The sequence below is a fragment of the Salmo trutta genome, chromosome 27, assembly GCF_901001165.1.
Source record: "Salmo trutta chromosome 27, fSalTru1.1, whole genome shotgun sequence".
NCBI classification, from domain to species: Eukaryota; Metazoa; Chordata; class Actinopteri; order Salmoniformes; family Salmonidae; genus Salmo; species Salmo trutta.
This window is the reverse complement of record NC_042983.1, coordinates 13,741,631-13,761,407: the sequence shown is the minus strand read 5'-3', so window position 1 is coordinate 13,761,407 and position 19,777 is coordinate 13,741,631. Positions and strand designations below refer to the sequence as shown.

The 19,777-nt window shown below is 40.8% G+C and overlaps 1 protein-coding gene across 1 annotated transcript in view; it reads left to right on the top strand.

The window, feature by feature from the left end:
• Positions 1-4,977: 4,977 nt before the first annotated feature.
• Positions 4,978-19,777, top strand: part of LOC115164346 (tricarboxylate transport protein B, mitochondrial-like) — a 32,294-nt gene continuing 17,494 nt past the window's right edge. The window contains exon 1 of the mRNA XM_029716738.1: positions 4,978-5,352. Coding sequence (XP_029572598.1) covers positions 5,241-5,352 — 112 coding nt within the window. The 5' untranslated portion in view covers positions 4,978-5,240. The remainder of the gene's footprint in view (positions 5,353-19,777) is intronic.

Genomic DNA, 19,777 nt, shown 5'->3' with positions numbered 1-19,777 from the left:
GCGTTTGGAAATTTCTCCCAAGGATGAACCAGACTTGTCTACAATTTATTTTTCTGAGGTCTTGGCTGATTTCTTTTGATTTCCCCATGATGTCAAGCAAAGAAGCACTGAGTTTGAAGGTCGGCCTTGAAATACATCCACAGGTACACCTCCAATTGACTCAAATTATGTCAATTAGCCTAGCAGAAGCTTCTAAAGCCATGACATACATTTTCTGGAATTTTCCAAGCTGTTTAAAGGCACAGTCAATTTAGTGTATGTAAACTTCTGACCCACTGGAATTTTGATTCAGTGAATTAATCTGTCTAAACGATTGTTGGAAAAATTACTTGTGTCATGCACAAAGTAGATGTCCTAACCGACTTGCCAAAACTATAGTTTGTTAACAAGAAATGAGTGGAGTGGTTGAAACACTTAGGTTGAAGTCATTAAAACTAGTTTATGTAAACTTCCGACTGCAACTGTATATCACCAGAACGTAACCCCCACTAGGCACAGACGTCAGTTCAACATCTACACTGAACAAAAATCGAAATGCAACATGTGAAGTGTTGGTCCCGTGTTTCATGAGATAAAAAATTTAAATCACGGAAATGTTCAATACTCACAAAAAGCTTATTTCTCTCAAATGTTGTGCACAAATTTGTTGACATCCCTATTAGTGAGCATTTCTCCTTTGCCAGGATAAATCCATCCACCTGACATGTGTGGCATATCAAGAAGCTAATTAAACAGCATGATTATTACACAGGTGCACCTTGTGCTGGGGACAATAAAAGGCAACTTTTTAAAATGTACAGTTTTGTCACACAAAACAACGGCACAAATGTCTCAAGTTTTGAGGGAGCGTGCAATTGGTACCATAAGCTGCCTACGTTGTTTTAGAGAATTTGGCAGTACGTCCAACCGGCCTCACAACCGCAAACTAAGTGTAACCACTCCAGCCCAGGACCTTCACATCAATTAATCAATCAATCAAATGTATTCATAAAGCCCTTTTTACATCAGCAGATGTCACAAAGTGCTATACAGAAACCCAACCTAAAACCCTGAACAGCACACAATGCAAATTTAGAAGCACGGTGGCTCCCCAGTGGGTGGGCCTAGATTAGTGCCTAATGAATTTCTTTCAATTGACTGATTTCCTTATATGTACTGTAAAATTGTTGACATTTTTGCATGTTGTGTTTATACTTTTGTTCAGTATAGTTTTGATTTAAATCAAATCAAAATCAAATCAAATGTATTTATATAGCCCTTCGTACATCAGCTGAAATCTCAAAGTGCTGTACAGAAACCCAGCCTAAAACCCCAAACAGCAAGCAATGCATGTGAAAGAAGCACGGTGGCTGGGAAAAACTCCCTAGGAAAAACTCCTGAGAAAGGCCAAAAACCTAGGAAGAAACCTAGAGAGGAACCAGGCTATGAGGGGTGGCCAGTCCTCTTCTGGCTGTGCCGGGTGGATATTATAACAGAACATGGTCAAGATGTTAAAATGTTCGTAAATGACCAGCATGGTCAAATAATAATAATCATAGTAGTTGTCGAGGGTGCAACAAGCACGTCCGGTGAACAGGTCAGGGTTCCGTAGCCGCAGGCAGAACAGTTGAAACTGGAGCAGCAGCATGGCCAGGTGGACTGGGGACAGCAAGGAGTCATCATGCCAGGTAGTCCTGAGGCATGGTCCTAGGGCTCAGGTCCTCCGAGAGAAAGAAAGAAAGAGAGAATTAGAGAGAGCATATTTACATTCACACAGGACACCGGATAAGACAAGAGAATACTCCAGATGTAACAGACTGACCCTAGCCCCCCGACACATAAACTACTGCAGCATAAATACTGGAGGCTGAGACAGGAGGGATCAGAAGACACTGTGGCCCCATCTGATGATACCCCCGGACAGGGCCAAACAGGCAGGATATAACCCCACCCACTATGCCAAAGCACAGCCCCCACACCACTAGAGGGATATCTACAACCACCAACTTACCGTCCGAAGACAAGGCCGAGTATAGCCCACAAAGAACTCCGCCACGGCACAACCCAAGGGGGGGGCGCCAACCCAGACAGGAAGACCACGTCAGTGGCTCAACCTACTCAAGTGACGCACCCCTCCCATGGACGGCATGGAAGAACACCAGTAAGTCAGTGACTCAGCCCCTGTAAAAGGGTTAGAGGCAGAGAATCCCAGTGGGAAGAGGGGAACCGACAAGGCAGAGACAGCAAGGGTGGTTCGTTGCTCCAGCCTTTCCGTTCACCTTCACACTCCTGGGCCAGACTATACTTAATCATAGGACCTACTGAAGAGATAAGTCTTCAGTAAAGACTTAAAGGTTGAGACTGAGTCTGCGTCTCTCACATGGGTAGGCAGACCATTCCATAAAAATGGAGCTCTATAGGAGAAAGCCCTACCTCCAGCCGTTTGCTTAGAAATTCTAGGGACAATTAGGAGGCCTGCGTCTTGTGACCGTAGCGTACGTGTAGGTATGTACGGCAGGACCAAATCGGAAAGATAGGTAGGAGCAAGCCCATGTAATGCTTTGTAGGTTAGCAGTAAAACCTTGAAATCAGCCCTTGCCTTAACAGGAAGCCAGTGTAGGGAGGCTAGCACTGGAGTAATATGATCAAACTTTTTGGTTCTAGTCAGGATTCTAGCAGCCGTATTTAGCACTAACTGAAGTTTGTTTAGTGCATTATCCGGGTAGCCGGAAAGTAGAGCATTGCAGTAGTCGAGCCTAGAAGTAACAAAAGCATGGATAAATTTTTCTGCGTCATTTTTGGACAGAAAGTTTCTGATTTTTGCAATGTTACGTAGATGGAAAAAAGCTGTCCTTGAAGCAGTCTTGATATGTTCTTCAAAAGAGAGATCAGGGTCCAGAGTAACGCCGAGTTGTCAACTAATGTGAATTCAACAACACGTGTCACCATTTCATTCGATTTAGGTTAAAAGTTGGGTAAAAATATACGAAATGCCCTTATGTTGATGACTTTCTGCAAATCCACGTTGATTCAAGGTCATCACATTGTTTTGGGTGGGTTGAAATGGGGGAGTGGGCCGGGTGCCAGACTTTCTGCACTGTCCAACTTGTCCTTGCCTTGCCTGACACTGGTGAACTTCTCTCTCAGTCTAGCTACTCCTAAGACATGACAACCATAGTCAGGGGAGTTGGTGAAAGCACACACAGTGGGGTCTGAAATTATTTGCACCCTTGATTAAGATGAGCAATAATGACTGTATAAAATACTGATCTATATTGTATGCTCAACAAAATGTGAATGATATTATTTTATACTAATACAATTGCTCAGAGAAAGATTTAGTTTAACAAGTAATACATTTTTCTCAAACAGGGAGGGGTCAGAATTATTGACACTCCTAAAGATTCTTATAAATAAAGTAGTCAAAAGTTTAGTATTTGGCCCTATATTCCTAGCACACAATGACTACATCAATCTTTTGACTCTACACACTTGTTGGATGCATTTGTTTGTTTTGGCTGTGTTTCAGATTATTTTGTGCCCAATAGAAATGAATAGTAAATTATGTATTGTGTCATTTTGGAGTCACTTTTATTATAAATAAGAATAGAAAATGTTTCTAAACATTTGTACATTAATGTGGATGCTACTGTACCATGATTACAGATAATCCTGAATGAATTGTGAATAATGATGAGTGAGAAAGTTACAGATGGTGAAAGATCATACCCCCAAGACATGCTAACCTCTCACCATTACCAATAATGGGAGGTTAGCATGTCTTGGGGATATGATATTTTACCCTCTGTAACTTTCTCACTCATTATTCACGATTCATTCTGGATTATCTGTAATCATGGTAGCATCCACATTAATGTACAAGTGTTTAGAAACATATTTTATTTTTGTTTACAATAAAAATGACATAATTATTTACCATTCATTTCTGTTGGGCACAAAATATAGCTCAGCATTAGAATTATTTATTTTATACAGTCATTATTGCTAATTTTTATCAAGTGTCAATAATTTCAGACCCCAATCTGTGACCAGGCCAGATTACTCAAATGAAAGCATTCACTCTCTACTAGCACTGTTCCAGGACCAGTCCTCTGCCACAGTCACGACTCTCCTGATGGTCGGTCTGATGACGGACTCTGACCAAAACGTCAGGCAATGTTTTTAACTTTGAATTTGCAATAAGTCATATATTTCTATAACGGAGAGAGTGTTGTGTTCCAACTTCTGATGCCACAGTCCTGAGGGACACCAGTTGGAGCTGAGGAGCAAAACTGTCCCTGGATCAGTGGGGGTAGAAATGTACTGCTGCACTTCGACCTCATCTTGGGAACAGCATCCGATGGAGATACGGATCAAACCTGACGTAGTAGGGTTTTTGTACACATGTGGCCTTGTGTACAGGCACATCACTTCAATTCAAAGTAGCATCTGTTCATCTCCATTATCAGAATAGAAAAAACTGAAAAAAATATGATTGTTAAATTATTTGTTCATGTAAGCAAAGGTCTAATTTGTAAATGAGATTAGGAACAAAATAAAATGTTTCAGTTGTGGTTAACTTTATTTTTATATGATTTTTCTATTCATAGCAAGGCAAATAAATCTGTCTCAATATTGTTTTGGTTGCATCCTTCTCATGGATGTAGCATATAGGAATAGATGGATGTCACTGGGACACACCACTTGATTGGTGGTGTTTTGGGTCTGAATCACCTTTGTACAGCCTTGACCACTTCTCTCTCTCTCTCTCTCTCTCTCTCAACAGCTTGGCAACAGGGTTTAAGAGGTTAATAACAATATGCGGTGTAATGGGGTTGATAATTTAATTGACATATCTGTGTTTGTTTGCTGAACTGGGGAATGTACAGTATGTTATGCTAATGTGGCGCTCCACCTCATAGCGAGGTTTGCACGTGCAAAGATGTGAGACAGACCCGCCCTTCTGGTGTGGAACCGAACTGCCCCGTCTCTCCTCCCTCGGCTACAGGATATATACGCTTTCTCTCCTAGCACGACTGGCAGCTGTGTAGTAGCCTACTGTCCATATACAGCGGAGGTCTGAAGGCTACACTCAGCATCACTGGTCAGACAGCGTCACAGCAAAATTGATCAGTCCTTGCTCTTGGTGTGCATGCACTGAACGTTATAATAACCATAAACTAGTTTTTTTAGGACAAAATAACAGTTTTGTAGACTTACTTGTATAGCTAGATAGATATTTGTTCAATTATTTCTTTACAATGGAAGGAAATAGGAAATTAATCAGTCCCTTTCGCCGACCACTGTGCCTGGCGGCGGCGGCACCTGGAGGAAAAGCCAAATTAACTCACCCAGGGAAGGCGATTCTAGCAGGTAAGTTTTGTAATCCTTTGTTCAGACACCACCTATGCCAATATATATGCTTTTACATTTTTTGTGATACACGGTTTAATGCTTTTACTTGATAGAGAATCTGCGTGGATGGAGCATCAGCCTGTAGAATAAAGTAACATTGTTTTTCCCGATCATGTCACTTTCACTTGACATCCAGGGGTTGTAAATAATGTGCTGATGGTGTTTCATTGGTTAGTAGCCGTGCAAGAAGCGAGCGCCTCCATGTCATTGAGTCATGTTGTATTGTGTTCAACAGTTCATTCACAATAAAATATAGAATATGCTAGTCCTGGTTATTAATATCCGTTTCACATGCAGTGTGTGCGTTTCACTAAAGATGGGATTGGCTTGGGCTGCCTGTAGAGCGCATAACAAAATAGTGAGACTGTTTAAACTAGTAGCCTACTGGATTTATCATTTATTTATTTTACATTTTCTACTTAATATGATTTAGAATCTAATTAATATGATTTAAAATAGATGATTATGATCTAATGATCTTATCTGTAACTGACAGTGGTAACATGCTCTATCTAGCCTTCTAATAGTGTAGAGCAGACCTGCCTGGTTATGAGAGAACACAAAACAAACACTCCTCAGTTAGTGGCAGACAGTAACAGCTCAGTTAGTTATAAGGACTGGCGAATGCTAAAATGTTCACCTCCTCTTGCATTGTGTTATGATAGACAGATCATTCATGTTACTGTGCAGTTTAACTGAGATGACAAAAAGCATCTGTTGCAGCTCCATCTGTCCTGTTAGCAGATCACAGCATTCAGTTCCCACTATGCAGCCCTGTTCTTTTTAGGCAGCAGACAAAGTCATTATTATGGGGTGTGTCTTCTGGAAATGAGTCCACACTGTGCAATTCAAACCAGTAACCCTACAATTGGACTGGAATGAATTTTAAGTAAAACCACCCAAAACCACCACGTCGCTCTCTGAAGGAAGACAAAAACAAGCATTGAATGAGGATCAAATATAGAAACCCAAACACTGTGGACTGAACAGCAGAATGTCTCTAAAATGATGTTTGAAAAGCTCAGATGTCTACCTATTAGTAGTAGTAGCCAATGGTGTATATACACCTGTACTGCTGATGCTATCTATTGGCTATTGAGAGGCTTTGAAGCCACCAGTCGGCCATATTGGCACTCCACAGTAGGAGCAGTCCTCCATAGTAATGGATGGAATTCTACAGTGTTTCAATAAAGTGTTTCAAGGACAAAATTACATGTATTTAAGTATTTACAAAATGACATGTTTTGTTGTTGTAAATTGTACATTTTTTTATGTTTAACTCACATAATATAATTTAAAAGTGGGCATTAAGGTATATGTAATAAGTAATGTAGACATTAATAAATGCATTTATATAGCTTCCAAAATGTTTTTTTTTTTTTAGAATGGAGGAGTAGTGCCAAGATGGAGGCACAGGGGCTTCAACAAATCACCCCCTAAAAGTAATCTAGTGTATATACTGTATAAATCACTGGTAGTAGCCTAGTAGCCTTCATCACGGAAACCTCAATTCCTGTGAGGGATACTGGTGGAGTATACCGACCAAAAATATGAACACAACATGTAAAGTGTTGGCCCTATATTTCATGAGCTGAAATAAAAGACCCCAGAAATGTTCCATATGCACAAAAAGCTCATTTTCAAAAATTTTGTGCACAAATGTGTTTACATCCCCGTTAGTGGGCATTTCTCCTTTGCCAAGATAATCCATTCACCTGACAGTTGTGGCATATCAAGAAGCTGATTAAACAGCATGATCATTACACAGGTGAACTTTGTGCTGGGGACAATAAAAAGACACAGTAAAATGTGCAGTTTTCTCACACAACACAATGCCACAGATGTCTCAAGTTTTGAGGGAGCGTGCAATTTGGTATTTGGTATATTATTAGGATCCCCATTAGCTGTTGCAAAAGCAGCAGCTACTCTTCCTGGGGTCCACACAAAACATGAAACATGACAAAATACAGAAAATTAATAGACAAGAACAGCTCAAGGACAGAACTACATATTTTTTTTAAAGGCACACGTAGCCTACATATCAATACATACACACAAACTATCTAGGTTAAATAGGCTTTATCTGTTTTTTGAAAGCAGGTTTGCTGTTTATTTGAGCAATATGAGATGGAACTGAGTTCCATGCAATAATTGCTCTATATAATACTATATGCTTTCTTGAATTTGTTCTGGATTTGTGGACTGTGAAAAGACCCCTGGTGGCATTTCTGGTGGGGTAAGTGTGTATGTCAGAGCTGTGTGTAAGTTGACTAGGCAAACAATTTGGGATTTTCAACACATTAATGTTTCTTATAAAAATAAGAAATGATGCAGTCAGTTTCTCCTTGCATGCATAGTATTTACACTACCAGTCCAAAGTTTTAGATCACCTACTCATTCAACGTTTTTTCTTTATTTGTACTATTTTCTACATTGTGGAATAATAGTGAAGACATCACAACTATGAAATAGCACATATGGAATCCTGTAGTAACCAAAAAAGTGTTAAACAAATCCAAATATATTTTATATTTGAGATTCTTCAAATAGCCACCCTTTGCCTTGATGACAGCTTGCACACTCTTATGCAATTTTAAAAACATTACAATACATTCATAACAGATTTCACAACACACTAAGTGTGTGCCCTCAAGCCCCTACTCCACTACCACATATCTACAACACAAAATCCATGAGTACGTGTGTGTATAGTGCATATGTTATCACGTGTTTGTAAAGGCTGTTTTACCACTCTTGGGTAGCGGAATTACTTTGGCTTCCCTCCAGGCCTGAGGACAAAGACTTTCCTCTAGGCTCAGATTAACAATATGACAGATAGGAGTGGCTATACAGTGGGGGAAAAAAGTATTTGATCCCCTGCTGATTTTGTACGTTTGCCCACTGACAAAGAAATGATCAGTCTATAATTTTAATGGTAGGTTTATTTGAACAGTGAGAGACAGAATAACAACAAAAATATCCAGAAAAACGCATGTCAAAAATGTTATAAATTGATTTGCTTTTTAATGAGGGAAATAAATATTTGACCCCCTCTCAATCAGAAAGGTTTCTGGCTCCCAGATGTCTTTTATGCAGGTGACAAGCTGAGATTAGGAGCGCACTCTTAAAGGGAGTGCTCCTAACCACAGCTTGTTACCTGTAAAAAAGACACCTGTCCACTGAAGCAATCAATCAATCAGATTCCAAACTCTCCACCATGGCCAAGACCAAAGAGCTCTCCAAGGATGTCAGGGACAAGATTGTAGACCTACACAAGGCTGGAATGGGCTACAAGACCATCGCCAAGCAGCTTGGTGAGAAGGTAACAACATTTCGTGCGATTATTCGCAAATGGAAGAAACACAAAAGAACTGTCAATATCCCTCGGCCTGGGGCTCCATGCAAGATCTCACCTCGTGGAGTTGCAATGATCATGAGAACGGTGAGGAATCAGTCCAGAACTACACGGGAGGATCTTGTCAATGATCTCAAGGCAGCTGGGACCATAGTCCCCAAGAAAACAATTGGTAAAACACTACGCCGTGAAGGACTGAAATCCTGCAGTGCCCGCAATGTCCCCCTGCTCAAGAATACATATACATGCCCATCTGAAGTTTGCCAATGAACATCTGAATGACTCAGAGGACAACTGGTGAAAGTGTTGTGGTCAGATGAGACCAAAATGGAGCTCTTTGACATCAACTCAACTCGCCGTGTTTGGAGGAGGAGGAACGCTGCCTAAGACCCCAAGAACACCATCTCCACCGTGAAACATGGAGGTGGAAACATTATGCTTTGGGGGTGTTTTTCTGCTAAGGGGACAGGACAACTTCGCCGAATCAAAGGGACGATGGATGGGGCCATGTACCGTCAAATCTTGGGTGAGAACCTCCTTCCCTTAGCCAGGGCATTGAAAATGGGTCGTGGATGGGTATTCCAGAATGACAATGACCCAAAACACACGGCCAAGGCAACAAAGGAGTGGCTCAAGAAGAAGCACATTAAGGTCCTGGAGTGGCCTAGCCAGTCTCCAGACCTTAATCCCATAGAAAATCTGTGGAGGGAGCTGAAGGTTCGAGTTGCCAAACGTCAGCCTCGAAACCTTAATGACCTGGAGAAGATCTGCAAAGAGGAGTGGGACAAAATCCCTCCTGAGATGTGTGCAAACCTGGTGGCAAACTAAAAGAAACGTCTGACATCTGTGATTGCCAACAAGGGTTTTGCCACCAAGTACTAAGTCATGTTTTACAGAGGGGTCAAATACTTATTTCCCTCATTAAAACGCAAATCATTTTATAACATTTTTGACATGCGTTTTTCTGGATTTTTTGTTGTTGTTGTTGTTGTTATTCTGTCTCTCACTTTTCAAATAAACCTACTATTAAAATTATAGACTGATCATTTCTTTGTAAGTGGGCAAACGTACAAAATCAGCAGGGGATCAAATACTTTTTTCCCCCACTGTAGGGTCAGCTAACATCCTCAGTAGCTTTCCATCTAAGTTGTCAATGCCAGGAGGTTTGTCATTATTGATCGTTAACAATAATTTTTTCACCTCTCCCACACTAACTTTACATAATTCAAACTTGCATTGCTTTTCTTTCATTATTTGTTTTTCTATGCATGAATACGTTTGCTCACTGTTCGTTGTTGGCATTTCCTGCCTAAGTCTGCCAACTTTGCCAATTAAGTAATCATTAAAATAATTGGCAACATCAAATGGTTTTGTGATGAATAAGCCATCTGATTCGATGAAAGATGGAGTTGAATTTGTCTTCCTGCTCATAATTTCATTTAAAGTACTCCAAAGTTTTTTTCATCTGGATGCTTCTTATTAATCACATCAGACCAACAAATATTGTTAACATCCTTCACATAAGAGTCACAGCAAAATCTTTTTAATGATCTCTTATATACTATTTTAGGCCCAGCTTTTGGAACTTTGGCTTTCCTGGATATAGCCACTATATTGTGATCACTGCATCCAATGGCTACTTATACAGCTTTAGAACAATGTTCTACAGTATTAGTACAAATGTGATCAATACATTTGGATAATCTTGTTCCTGTAGTGTTTGTAAGCACCCTGGTAGGTTGATTAATAACCTGAACCAGATTACAGGCACTGGTTACAGTGAGAAGCTTCCTCATGAGCGGACAGCTTGATGAAAACCAGCCAATATTCAGGTCCTCAAGATAGTAGACCTCTGTTTACATCACATACACTATCAAGCATTTCACACACATTATTTAGATACTGACTGTTAGCACTTGATGGCCTATAGCAACACCCCCCCAAAAAAAAGGCTTTAGATGTGCCAAGTGAACACCTGTATTTGGGGAGTTTCTCCCATTCTTCTCTGCAAATTCTCTCAAGTTCTGTCAGGTTGGATGGAGAGCATCGCTGCACAGCTATTTTCAGGTTTCTCCAAAGATTGTCAATCAGGTTCAAGTCCGGACTCTGACTGGTCCACTCAAGGACATTCAGAGACTTGTCCCGAAGCCACTCCTGCGTTATCTTGGCTGTGTGCTTAGGGTTGTTGTCCTGTTGGAAGGCGAACCTTTGCCCCGGTCTGAGGTCCTGAGGGCTCTGGAGCAGGTTTTCATCAAAGATCTCTCTGTACTTTGCTCTGTTCATCTTTCCCTCTATCCTGACGAGTCCTCCAGTCCATGCCACCAAAAAACATCCCCACAGCATGATGCTGCCACCACCATGCTTTCACTGTAGGGATGGTGCCAGGTTTCCTCCAAACATGACGCTTGGCATTCAGGCTGAAGGGTTCAATTTTGGTTTCATCAGACCAGACAATCTTGTTATTCATGGTCTGAGTCCTTTAGGTGCCTTTTGTCAAACTCCAAGCAGGCTGTCAGGTGCTTTTTACTGAGGAGTGGCTTGCGTCTGGCCACTCTACCATAAAGGCCTGATTGGTGGAGTGCTGCAGAGATGGTTGTCTTTCCAAATTATTTCCAATCGCTAGAATTTACAACAGGTGGACTCCAATCAAGTTGTAGAAACATCTCAAGGATGATCAATGGAAACAGGATGCACCTGAGCTCAATAGCAAAGGGTCTGAATACTTATGTAAGTAAGGTATTTCTGTTTTTACATTTTAATAAATGTGTAAACATTTCTACAAACCTGTTTTTGCTTTGTCATTATGGGGTATTGTGTGTAGATTGATGAGGAAAATGTTTTATTTAATCCATTTTAGAATAAGGTTGTAACGTAACAAAATGTGGAAATGTCAAGGGGTCTGAATACTTTCCAAATACACTGTGTACATTCCTCTCAAGTTCTTGACTCTTTCCAGAACAGCTACCTTGTCCTTTAACCTCAGGAACTTGACCACTATTGGCCTGGGCCTGTCACCTGGGCTGGTGGTGGGTTTTCCAGTCCCGTGGGCACGCTCAACCTCAATCTTTCTGTGGTCCATCTTCAATTTCTCAGAGATCATTTCCCTCACTTTGTCCTCAGTCTCGTGGAGATTCTGCAATTCCATCCACAACCATGTTGTTCCGCCTTGATTGTCCCTCGACAATCAGTCATTGTTATCATGAATTCACACACAGAACTGATGTCCTCTCTCAATGACTTACAGATTTCTGTCATCTCGCCATTCTCCTGTTTCAACTCATCGAGCTGACCTTGGGAGAACTGCAAATTGTTCTTCAGGTCCTGGACCTCTCTGGTCAGGTCGTCTATCATTTTATTAGTTGAATCCACCAGTATTTGGACAAAACATTTGAAGCTATTTGCTTGTTGTTGTAACAACTGCTTGTAGAACTGTTTTTGTTTAAAAGATCCTTCACATGTGATAGAGAGACACCACTGACTTCAATGGTACTCCCGCTGGCTTTGGTCTTTGTCATGGTAGCTTAGCAACGTAGGTTACGCTGTTACTCCACGCCATTCCAGACAGGGCAGGTCACAAGGAAGATTGAAAACAACAAATGGCAGGGATCTAGACAGCCACAGACCTGAAACAATCCGCGGTCCCAACCACAATGGCTAACCACATTCCAGGCTGCGTTCAAGCCCTCAAGAAAACCTTGCTAGCTTGATAGACAGCTAGCTAGCAGCCAGGCTAGCTGCTACGCCAAATAGCTTTTCAGACCTGGCCTTGGTCGGCAGGATCACTGGAAAGAGACTAGCAGTCCCAGCAACTGATGCCAACTGCGTGGCGGGATCCAAACTAAAAAGTTAGCTAGCTACTAAGAAACTTTCCAATACACTTTTCAAAACAACAAACCGAACTCAAAATAAAATTAAATTGAATTTGTCACATGCACCAAATACAACAGGTATAATAAATACAACCTTACTGTGAAATGCTTACTTTCAAGCTCTTAACCAATAATGCATTTTTAAGAAAAATAAGAGCTAAGAAAAATATTTACTAAATTAAGTAAAGTAACAAATAAAAGAGGAACAATAAAATAATAACAATGAGGCTATATACAGGGGGTACCGGTACCGAGTCAATGTGTGGGGGTACAGGTTAGTTGAGGTAATTGAGGTAATATGTACAGTACCAGTCAAAAGTTTGGACACACCTACTCATTCAAGGGTTCTTCTTTATTTGTACTATTTTCTACACTGTAGAATAATGAAGACATCAAAACTATGAAATTACAAAGTAGCCACAGAAACCGTCTAAGTGAAGCTCATCTGCGTGCTCATTGTCCTCACCAGGGTCTTGACCTGACTGCAGTTCGGTGTCTTAACCGACTTCAGTGGACAAATTTTCACCTTCAATGGCCACTGGCATGCTGGAGAAATGTGCTCTTCACGGATGAATCCCGGTTTGAACTGTATCGGGCAGATGGCAGACAGCGTGTATGGCATTGTGTGGGAGAGCGGTTTGCTGATGTCAACGTTGTGAACAGAGTGCCTCATGGTGGCGGTGTGATTATGGTATGGGCAGGCATAAGCTACGGACAAGGAACACAATTGCATTTTATCAAAGCAATTTGAATGCACAGAGATACCGTGACCACATCCTGATGTCATGCCATTCATCCACCTCCATCGCCTCATGTTTCACCATGTCGCAAGGATCTGTACACAATTCCTGGAAGCTGAAAATCTCCCAGTTCTTCCATGGCCTGCATATTCACCAGACAAGTCACCTATTGAGCATGTTTGGGATGCGCTCTGGATTGACGTGTACGACAGCGTGTTCCAGCTCTCTCCAATATTCAGCAACTTCGCACAGCCATTGAAGAGGAGTGGAACAACATTCCACAGACCACAATCAACAACCTGATCAGCTCTATGTGAAAGAGATGTGTCACGCTGCATGAGGCAAATGGTGGTCACATCAGTATCTGACTGACTGGTTTTCTGAGCCACGCTCCTACCTTTTTTAAGGTATCTGGGACCAACAGATGCATATCTGTATTCCCAGTCATGTGAAATCCATAAATTAGGGCCTAATGAATTTATTTCAATTGACTGATTTCCTTATAGGAACAGTTACTCAGTAAAATCTTTGAAATCGTAGCATGTTGCGTGTAATATAAACACAGGTAGACCGATTAATTAGTTATAGTGTTTTTACTAATATACATTTTGTTTATGAATTATTATGTGATTAAAACTCAAAACTCAAAAAAACTAATCGGTAACGGAATTTGGCTTCAATAGGATATCATAGTAGTTACAAACCACAGTTGGATCACCTGCTACTGTCCTCCCTTCCACTGGCATACTTTTGGTCGCAGTTTTTTGATCTGGTCTGAACCAGCCTTGATTTCAACATCCGGACCGACCTTCATTTGGCCCAAACATAGACGTCCATGATTTGTTCAGATTTAGTCTGTTCCAGTAGAGCACAGTACAGTAAAGAAAAGTAGAGTATAGTTCAGTACAGTACTGGACAGTACATTACAATCCAGTAGAGCACAGTAGAGTAGAGTACAGTACAGTAAATAAACAGAGTATGGTTCAGTTCAGTACAGTACAATCATGTATTTTACAGTAGAGTAGAATAGAGTGGAGTACAGTTCAGTACAGTACACAGTAGAGCACACTAGAGTTGAGTACACTATAATGTACTGTACTTTACTGTACTGTACTGTAACGTACTCTACTTGACTGTACTCTACTTTACTGAGCCCTACTGTTCTCTACTGTGCTGTACTTTGATGTCCAAACTTGTGAATAGACATCTATGATTGGATCAAATTAGTTCTTGCTTAGTGGCAGAGCTCATTAAAATAAAAGCCAGTGTGTAGAATAATACCCAAATATGCAAAGGAGGATATTGTAATCCACTTCACTTACTGTAGTTCAATAACCAAAACAGATTGTTTTAACCCAAAGGTGTCATGTCCTAGCTGACACCCCATTCTTTCTGCAGACATCTCTGAATCTTAATTTGGAGCAGATATTTAACAGAGTTTTTGGAAAAGGTGGTCACATTTTACCTAAATTCTGTTACCAAAGTTGGCATCTACACAGTTCTTCCAGTAAATGTGTTTTTGTAAAATTGTCTGTGTAATTCGTTAAAAGCGGTCCTTGTGCATAGAGTTGTATGGTTTGTTAAACTTTGATGAATGTTTTTTGTTAGGCACACATTTTAAGTGAATAATCTCCGCGCAATTCCGTTTCCGTGAAATTGCCCATAGTGGTTTGTCACTGTAACCTCTGGCTGAACTAGGTTACATTTGAACTCATGACTTTGGTACCACAGGTTTGTGCAAAAAAAATGTCTATGTCCAAATACCTTTCACAACCCTAACAGTCTATGGTGCCATTTCATAAACAGTCTCTCCTGACTCTCCTCCTCCTCTCAGCCATTGGTAAATATAAAATGAGACCATCAATCAAGAATTTAGATTGGAGAAACTCACCGGGCCTCCTCCCTCCCTTCCTATCCTTTCACCCAGACTAATCAGACAAGCTGGCCAGGAACGCTAACAGCCAAAGGAACAGGCTACTCCCTCTGTCAGCCAAACTCTTATTTAACCTGTTTGTTCTAGTTGTACACTCCACTCCTCTTAGCTAGTTGATTACTGCTTATCTGTAGAATCTTTTCTCTCTCTCCGTCCCTGTTTTTATTACAGTCTGAATCTATGTGTGCACATTTAGGGGGAGAACAAGCATATTTTGTTATGTAGATTAATAGCTTGTGTGTGTGTCTAGTTAAAAAAAGGTTAAATAAAAAGAAAAAAAAATGTATAGTATATGAGTGTGTGTGTTGAAGTCACAGTGTCATACCCAAGGACCTGATCTACTCAGAGAGATAAAAGTAATCAGGTAAGTGCTCTTGTGTCTAATTCTGACCTGAGGTATTACTCAATCAACAGCCAAGCCAATGTTTAACTACACCAAGAAGATACAGAATCCTCCTGACACCCAGTTTGACAGTTAATAAATCGGACTAGCACTTCTCTCAGTGCCTAGACATTAAACCACAGATATTTCCAGTGATGGAAAAAGCACTCAATTGTCATAATTGAGTAAAAGTAAGGATACCTTAATAGAAAATGACTCAAGTAAAAGTAAAATTCACCTAGTAAACTACTATTTGAGTAAATGGCTAAAAGTATCTGGTTTTAAACGTACTTAATAAACACAATGGTGGAAAAAGTACTACATCGCCATACTTGAGTAAAAGTAAAAGTAAATGGTATACATCAAATTCCTTATATTAAACAAACCAGATGGCACAATGTTCTCGTTTTAAAAATGAACGACAATCAGGAGCACACTTCAACCCTCAGACATTACTTACAAATACCGTATTTGTATTTATTGAGTCCGCCAGATCAGAGACAGTAGGGATGACAACGTGTTATATTTATAGGTGCGTGAATTGGACCATATTGCTGTCCTGCCTGAGCATTCGAAATGTAACGAGTACTTTTGGGTGTCAGGGAAAATGTATGGGAGTAAAAAGTATCTATTTATTTTGGAATATAGCACAGTAAAACATAGAAATAGTAAAGTACAGATACCCCAAAAAACGACAGAAGTAGTACACCACTGGCTATATCTGGTTATTTTTCTCTACACTTGGAGTGGTAAGGAGGAGATGTGTGTATGCAAGAGATTGTGAGTGTGTACTGCTTGTTTGGTGCCAGTCTTTGTTTAGTAACTGGAGTACATATCCTTAATTAATATCATAATTAATAAACTTTTGTGTTTCTATGTCAAACGGCTTTGTTATATTTCAGTCTTCTGTGATGCATATAAAGTGTAATATTGGGATGCAAACTCAAAATGTAATACATTTCAAATCTATATCTGAAATGAAACAGGTGTCTTTTTTTAAAGCCCAAAACCATGTGTGTGAGGTGTATACTCTTGACTACCAAGAAACCCTCCGTGTGCCCCTGATTTAACCCACTGCAGTAAAAGGTTAACTCAGGGCCGTAGATAAAGACTACAGCCAGTTTGACTCAGTATGACTCTACAGTAGTTTGACTCCACGTGTGTGGTGTCATAACTGATGTAGCTTAGCCTTTGAGAAATATTCCACTTTTGGCACTGGTGTAATGCAGGAAGGGGTGAAAGGGTGGAGTGAGTTAGTGTGTGTACGTGTGCATGCGTGGTTGTAAAGGTCTTGTATAGGCCTGGAGGGGGGAAGTGACATGGACAGAAGAGAGAAAGTCGTAGCTTAATGGAAGAAAAGTCCTACATCTCTTACAAACCCAGACAATGGCTTTGAGGCACATGATGGGAGTTTGAGCTCCTTCTACTCCGTCTCCTGCACTCCTAGCAGCTAATAGCAATGGGTGATGTTGAGAGGTGGCTGTTGATATGAGGCAAGATTGGCCTGGGGGATGAGAGCTTTAAATGGGTTTCTGGTTCTGATGGGTTTTCTGTGTGTGTGTGTGTGTGTGTGTGTGTGTGTGTGTGTGTGTGTGTGTGTGTGTGTGTGTGTGTGTGTGTGTGTGTGTGTGTGTGTGTGTGTGTGTGTGTGTGTGTGTGTGTGTGTGTGCGTGCGTGTGTTCATGCTTCGTGCGTGCGTGCGTTTGTGTAAGTGTGTGTGAGGTTTGAGAGAGTACTTTTGTATTGCTCTGTGCTTGCATGGTTGTCTGGAGCAACTTTGCTCCCTCTCTCTCTCTCTCTCTCTCTCTCCATTTCCCTCTCGCCCTCTTTTTTACTTTCTCTCGTGCTCCAGTTAAGTTATTTGAGTGGCTGTCTCCTCTCAGACTCAGAGGGCTTGTCAAAGTGTGTACTCACTCCCTGCTCATTCACACTCCACTGCACCCAATACACTAGGTAATAGACTCGACACACTCTCCCTGAATCTGACTCACGACCCACCAGCGCCCTCGGGGGCAAAACGTCAAATCACGAAACCCCTGTTGCCCTTCCTGTCAGACACATATACTCTTTCTCTGCCTTTCATTTTCTCTTCCACTTCTCTCTCTCTCTCTCTCTCTCTCTCTCTCTCTCTCTCTCTCCCTCCCTCCCTCCCTCCCTCCCTCCCTCTAGTCTCTGTTGTTAAAAAATATATTTAATTTTAATATGACTAGCTTGTATAAGTAAGAATACATTTAAAGAATACATCATTTCCCCGTGTTTTGTATTTTTTGTGTTCTTGCACATTATGGTGTCCTGGTCCATAAACTGTGGGGTTGCAAGATTGGGTTATGTTTATTGTTTGCCAGGTCTGGTGATTTTGAAAGTTTGTTTTTCTCAGTGAAGTTCTCATCGGGAGCAGATGATGTGGCCAACACTCATTAGAGTTACCTCAACAGCAGGCAAATAGATAGCACTTCAGAGGTCTTCTCTATCGCCCTCTCCGCTCTTGCACTTATTTTCTCCCTTGCTCGCTCTCCATTTGTTGCTATCCCCTTTCTTCACAATTTTCTGTCTAACTCTCTCTTTCTCAACCTTCTTTATCTCTATTTTCCTCTCTCTGTCTCTCTTTCCCTCTCTCTCTCTCTCCCTTTCTCAGTCTGTCCCTCCGTCTCTGTCTCTGTCTCCTGTCTCTATCTCTGTCTCTCTATCTCTCTCCTCCATGGGTGATCTAATAGTGTGTAATGGTGTGCAGGGTTCCTATGGGTTGTTTGGCTGGGATGTGTGTCTCTACTGCTGGGCTGCAGCCTGTCCACTCAACCAGGCCCAAGACAATACATGTTCTGTACTCTGATGATCAGCCCCAGTGGTCTGTGTGTGTGTGTGTGTATGTGTACGTGTGTGCGCTCTGAGTGGCTGTGATACAAGCAGGAACCCAGCTGTGAAGTCAGAAGGGTGTTGATTAAACTATACAGTGCCTACAGAAAGTATTCAAACCCCTTGACTTTTTCCACATTTTGTTGTGTTACAGCCTGAATAAAAAAATGTATTAAATTCAGATGTGTTTGTCACTGGCCTACACACATAATACCCTATAATGTCAAAGTGGAATAATGTTTTTGTTTTTACAAAAAATTTACAAATGAATGAAAACCAAAAAGCTGAAATGTTTTGAGTTAAGTATTCAACCACTTTGTAATGACAAGCCTAAATAAGTTCAGGAAAAAAAATGTTTTTAACAAGTCACATAATAAGATGCATGGACTCACTTGGTGTGCAATAATAGTGTTTAACATGATTTTTGAATGATTACCTCATCTCTGTACCCCACACATAAAATTATCTGTAAGGTCCCTCAGTCGAGCAGTGAATTTCCAACACAGATTCAACCACAAAGACCAGAGAGAGTTTCCAATTCCTCACAAAGAAGGGCACCTATTGGTAGATCGGTAAAAATCAAAAAGCAGACATTGAATATCCCTTTGAGCATGGTGAAGTTATTAATTACACTTCGGATAGTGTATCAATACACCCAATTACTACAAAGATACAGGCGTCCTTCATAACTCAGTCGCTGGAGAGGAAGGGAACATCTCAGGGATTTCATCATGAGGCCAATGGTGACTTTTAAACACTTACAGAGTTTAATGGCCGTGATAGGAGAAAACTGAGGATGGATCAACAAAGTTGTAGTTACTCCATAATGCTAAACTAATTGACAGAGTGAAAAGAAGGAAGCCTGTACAGAACAAACATATTCCAAAACTTGCATTCTTTTTGCAACAAGGCACTAAAGTAATACTGCAAAAAAAATGTGGCAAAGCAATAAACTTTTTGTGCTGAATACAAAGTGTTATGTTTCAGGCAAATCCAATACAACACATTACAGAGTAACACTCTCCATATTTTCAAGCATAGTGGTGGCTGCATCATGTTATGGGTATGCTTGTAGTCGTTAAGGACTGGGGAGTTTTCAGAAGGAAAAAAAAGACATGCAATGGAGCTAAGCACAGGCAAAATCCTAGAGGAAAACCTAGTTCTGTCTGCTTTCCACCAGACACTGGGAGATTAATTCACCATTCAGCAAGACAATAACCTAGAACACGGCTAAATCTACACTTGAATTGC